This window comes from Rhinatrema bivittatum, chromosome 15, assembly GCF_901001135.1.
Source record: "Rhinatrema bivittatum chromosome 15, aRhiBiv1.1, whole genome shotgun sequence".
Taxonomy (NCBI): domain Eukaryota; kingdom Metazoa; phylum Chordata; class Amphibia; order Gymnophiona; family Rhinatrematidae; genus Rhinatrema; species Rhinatrema bivittatum.
In genome coordinates, this window is record NC_042629.1 from 24,473,057 (window position 1) to 24,479,056 (window position 6,000).

Sequence of the window (6,000 nt, forward strand, 5' to 3'; positions counted from 1 at the left end):
AAACTCCTGCATGCCTCCCAGCCCTCTGTCCACATGGCCATTTAAATTCTTATGTGGCTTTTCCCTTGAAAAGTTTGGGGACCCCTCATTAAAAGTGGTTGATGCTGTGACCAACATGAGTCAAATGTGCTTGTGGAAACACCAACAGTAACAATAATTATCTCCTACTTTTACACTGCTCATGCCAAAGCTGTAATGAGTTTAGGAAGGTAGATTTGCTTTACCTGATCATAAGCCCACAACCCCATCACCTTCTATCCTCTATACCAGAGGATCCCAAATCTGAGCTGAGCGACCCCTATCCAGTCCAGTTTTCAGGATATAAAATGTGCATGCTGTGGAGACAGTGCGTGCAGATTTATCTCGTTGGTATCATGAAAATGTGACTGGCTGGGGATCCTTCAGGACAGGTTTGGGAACCTCTGCTTGTAGACTCTGAAGCAAACAAACTATGCTTGAAAAAAACAAACTTGTGCCTATTGGAAAAGGATCTTTGTTCTGAGTAACTGGGGTGGAAATTCTTTATATAGGAAGTTACTAGTTAATCCAAAAAAGCAAACTATTTAGTTAGTTATTTGTAAACTTTTATAGCCAGACTGAAACCATTGTTTCAAGTGAGACCAAAAGATTTATAAAATAAAACCCCTAGCTGTTCTACACAAGAAAAACAAAGACTAAAACCATCAGCCTTTGTGCCTGCTTTTTAAAAAAAAAATTGTTTTGCCACCATTGGAGAGAGACCTTAAATTCAACTACAAGCAAGTAATGTTATATTTTATAATGCATTTAAAGTACTATGTTTTGCTACTTGGCTATTCAGATTATTTATTTATTTAGCATTTTTCTATACCGACTTTCCAATAACAGAATTACTGATCAATTCGGTTTACATTCTAAACAATAACAATGACAAGTCAATGTCTTACAATGAACAGGTTGAATTAACTTGGATTAAGATATATGGGGGTTAATAACATAATTACAAGGTACGGTGCCTAATGTAGGCTGGAGGTTGGGTTTTGATATTAGACTGCCAAAGATCAAGTGATTTTTAGAGAAGGTCTATATAGTTCTCTAGCGTGTTACCACGTAGGGATCATTGGCAGGGGTATTCCGCAGGTTGATGTTATGGGAAAGCTTGGTTGAATAACCAAGTCTTGAGTCTTTTTTTAAATGTAGTGGAGCATTGCACTGATCTGAGATCTGATGGGAGAGTGTTCCAGAGTTTAGGACCAGCTGTGGAGAAAGCTCTTTTACTTAATGCTGACTTCATCGGTGGAATTTGAAGGTTGTTTTTGTAGGCTTGTCTCACTGGTCTGGTAGAGGTGTGTAGTTGGAGAGGGAATATGAGCTCGAGTGGTGCCAGGTTGTGTATTGCCTTGTGGGTTACTGAGAGCACTTTGAAAAGAATTCTGAATTTGACGGGAAGCCAGTGTAGGCTTTTTAAAATGGGTGAGATGTGGTCTCTTTTGTTGGACTTGGTTAAGATCCTCGCTGCAGCGTTCTGCAGCATCTGCAGCGGTTTTATGGCATTGGCAGGGAGACCCAGTAGAAGTGAGTTGCAGTAATCTATTTTCGTGAGAATGATTGCTTGTAGAACTAGATTACTAGTAATTATAACTAAACCCTCCCTTTTCAGCCTTTACATGGCTTCTGCCCATGGCTGGGAATCCTGGTTTCTGTGTGCTGTATAGATGATGTTTAGCAGATCTATAGATGTCCATGCATTGAGGGGGAGGAGTGTTAAGAACATGCCATACTGGGTCAGACCAAGGGTCCATCAAGCCCAGCATCCTGTTTCCAACAGTGGCCAATCCAGGCCATAAGAACCTGGCAAGTACCCAAAAACTAAGTCTATTCCATGTTACTGTTGCTAGTAATAGCAGTGCCTATTTTCTTAGTCAACTTAATTAATAGCAGGTAATGGACTTCTCCTCCAAGAACTTATCCAATCCTTTTTTAAACACAGCTACACTAAATGCACTAACCATATCCTCCGGCAACAAACTCCAGAGTTTAATTGTGCGTTGAGTGAAAAAGAACTTTCTCCGATTAGTTTTAAATGTGCCCCATGCTAACTTCATGGAGTGCCCCCTAGTCTTTCTACTATTCGAAAGAGTAAATAACCGATTCACATCTACCCATTCTAGACCTCTCATGATTTTAAACACCTCTATCATATCCCCCCTCAGCCGTCTCTTCTCCAAGCTGAAAAGTCCTAACCTCTAGTCTTTCCTCAAAGGGGAGCTGTTCTAAACCCTTTATCATTTTGGTCACCCTTCTCTATCGCAACTATATCTTTTTTGAGATGCGACGACTAGAATTGTACACAGTATTCAAGGGTGCAGTCTCACCAGGGAGTGATACAGAGGCATTATGACATTTTCCGTTTTATTCACCATTCTCTTCCTAATAATTCCCAACATTCTGTTTGCTTTTTTGACTGCCGCAGCACACTGAACCGATGATTTCAATGTGTTCTCCACTATGATGCCTAGATCTCTTTCTTGAGTTGTAGCACCTAACATTGTGTAACTATAGCATGGGTTATTTTTCCTATATGCATCACCTTGCACTTATCCACATTAAATTTCATCTGCCATTTCGATGCCCAATTTTCCAGTCTCAGAAGGTCTTCCTGCAATTTATCACACTCTGCTTGTGATTTTACTCTGAACAATTTTGTATCATCTGCAAATTTGATTACCTCACTTGTATTTCTTTCCAGATCATTTATAATTTTTAAAAACTGTAGAGAGCTTGTAAGTAGCTGTAAGCTCATTTACAAAGGGGAAATTCCCTGTATAAATTATGGAGGGGGATTTTGAAAGGAACTCCGTGTGTTGTCTTCTATAGGAGGAAAACTATAGGTGCTGTGAAACAGGGCAAGGGCCTTTTACCTGCACTATAGGAAGGAAGAGGGCCCTATTTCCATCTGACACAGCTTGGAAAATGCTTCCTAGTGTTGAAAATTACAAGCAGATTTTAAGAAAAAGTGCAGTTAAAGTAAGGTGGACTCATCAGAAAGGAGAAATCGGACCCTTTTGGTTTGGGGGATTAAAAAAAACCCTTCACATCCCTAAAATATATTCACTTAGCTTCCAGTACTACAATTAGAAGAGCAGCAACGCTGAATTTCTTAGAGGCTGGATCTGTCAGGGGCTTCCTGGCTGTAAAAGCACATTGAATTCTAAGAGATTTTATACCCTATGACACTAACACACTTCTCTTTTCTTTTTAGCCTGCTGGTACCGTCTTGTTCAAGTACCATGATGTGACAGTGGTATGATTAACAAGAAGAAATACTCATCAGGGTGTCACTTTCAGCCCTGGCTACGGTGCATTGGTTTTGTGAGCTAAGTGCCGCAGCCTAGGCCTGTAACTTTTAAGCCAGCAAGGATTTGCTACCTGCCTTTATTTTCTTTTACCCTAAAATGTGTGTGGTTTGAGCATCATTCACTATGTTCCATATTCTTGGCATTGGACACATGGGCATTGTCAAATGTCTTTTTTTTTTTTTAGAAACATTCCCAACTCCTCTGCAAGACAAGAAACCACCGTTTTCAAAAACATGTGAACTTGGCTTCTGTGTGTTTGTGGGCATCTGTGTGCACGTGACCAATGTTTATGGAAGAAAACTTGTCTTTATGGTTTACAAGCCAAGGTCAATACACAGGCAAACTTACATCATCCCTTTCTTGAGCATGTGTACACTTGAATTTATAAAAGTGCTACCACTGCACAAGCTCTTCTATTTTAAATGCACAGATTTCCAGTATAAATGAGCATACTCTTCACCCATCCTCGGCTGTTTCTTACTGCAGATATTTACAAGAAAACTGGCTACTATGAAATATTTTGAAAGTTTATATGGCAGTTCTGTATCTGTGACAACGTTTTATAGCCACTTTACTTCCCCAACCTTCCCCCTGACGGGAAATCATAGGTGGAAGAAACAAGTTACATCCTAAGAGCTGCACTGGCATGCGCTGTGCAGTTTGTAGGATGTCATTTGTGATGATATATGTGACAATTGCTAACTTGGCTGCTCCTAGGTGAAAGCAAAGAATCAGCTTGGCAAAAAATGAAGTAGGATGTGCAGTAGTAGGTGTGTGTGTCTGCTTTAAAAATATTGTATAGTCTACAGCAAGGGTGGCCAACTTGTCCTCGAGATCCACAATCTGCCTGGTGTTTTAGGCTATCTACAATGAGTATGCATGAAATAGATTGTATGCACAGCTGGTGCATGCATATTCATTGTGGATATCCTGAAAACCCAGACAATTTGTGGCTCTTGAGAACCTGGCCACCCCTGCTCTATAGCATTAAATTCCTCTACTACCATGAAAGATTCGGCCAGCCAGTCAGGGTTTCAGGATCTCCTCAATCAATATGTATGGGAGAGAATTTGCATTCTAGGGAGGCAATGCATGCAAATTTATCTCATGCATATTCATTGTGGAGATCCTGAAAAACTGCATGGTTGGGGGTCTTCTAGGGCAGGTTTGGGATCCACTCCTCTAGGTCTTTGTGTGATGAAAGAAGCTGTGAAGGCACAGGTCCTGGCTGAAGCAGTGACTACGGCCGGCCTCACTTGCATCTTGTTTTGCATTTTCTAATCAACTGTTTACTGTAAAATAGAAACCAAAGGGATATTAAAAACAATTTTTTTTGGTATTCATACTGACAATGTACATAAGCCTACTACAATCTAAGCATCCAGAATGCTGTTTAAACATTTCTCGAAAGTTGGGGTAATGTCGTTACCACTTGTGATATTTTTATTTGAATTATAAGAAGAATTATGAACCTTTGTACTTTAGCCCTGTTCTATTGTCCTTTGCTCAACCCATGCTGGGGATAAGGAAGGCAAGTCTCCAGCCTAAGCACTAAAAAATCACTCCTACAACTGATGTAGGTAACACCATAGGGCAGCATTATTTCATGCTTTGATCTAAGGGTAGCCTTCTTACAAGCTTGCTAAGGTTAGAGGTGCATACAGCTGATACATAACCCCTTCTGCTAACAGTAGGGCTTTATTGGCAGGCCGATATTGTAAAGTGTGCTCGGCTGAGCGCACTGTTTAACCCGCTGTTGGATGTGCATTTTTGATGCACGTTCACTACCCCTTAAGAGGTTTAGCTTGTCAAACACACATCCAACCTCTGCTGAAACTAATAGCGCTTATCACATGCAAATACATGTTGATGAGGCTATTAGTCATTTGCCTGTGATACCGAAAAAAAAAAATGTGCAGCTGATCCACACATTTTACACTCAGAAATTAGCGCCTGCCCAAGGGCAGCTGTTAATTTCTGAGCAGCCAGAAAAAGTATACAGTAAAGCAGAAAATACTGTTTTTCTGTACATTCTCTGACTTAATATCATAGCAATATTAAGTCAGAGGAACCAAAAGGTAAAAAAGATTAAAAACTTTTTTTTTTTTAAAGTGCTGGTGGGTCAGGTTTGGAAAACAGATGCTCATAAAAATGAGCATGAATTTTCTGAACCCGCTGCCAGCCAACCTCTCCTGGGCTTCTGCTGCTAAGGAGGCACTAGGGCCATGCTACTGTCCCTAGCACCTTGTTTTTAGTGTGACCCTTCATTTAAATCCAGGATTGCGTGCCCAGGAGAGGTGGCTGGGTGTGCGTTGGGAGATCGGGTACTCAACACTAAGAACCTGTTTTCTTGCACATTTTACAGAATCAGCCTGTACGAGTATCTCTTCTCTTATCACACAGTGTAAAAATCTGGAACTCCACCAGTGGACCCTGGTACTTTCTATCTAAACCTGGCCTTCCACTTGCCAAAGCAATCCTACTACTTGTGTCGCTGCATAGCAAAGTACCATGCTCCCTTCAACAAGCAACTGCATTCACTTTGAAATATATAAAAGAATGTAAGGTCAGATCTTGAGCTGCTACTTTTAGCAGCAGTAATGGCCAGGAATTATATCCTGATAAGCTTTGGCATTTAGCCTTTCCTGGTTGTTAGAGCATG

At 40.6% G+C, this 6,000-nt stretch overlaps 1 protein-coding gene across 1 annotated transcript in view; it reads left to right on the forward strand.

Moving 5' to 3' along the window:
- Positions 1 to 4,679, forward strand: part of CXADR (CXADR Ig-like cell adhesion molecule) — a 95,455-nt gene extending 90,776 nt beyond the window's left edge. Inside the window, exon 8 of the mRNA XM_029578850.1 lies at positions 3,242 to 4,679. Within this exon, the coding sequence (XP_029434710.1) occupies positions 3,242 to 3,289 (48 nt within the window). The 3' untranslated portion in view covers positions 3,290 to 4,679. The remainder of the gene's footprint in view (positions 1 to 3,241) is intronic.
- Positions 4,680 to 6,000: the final 1,321 nt, after the last annotated feature.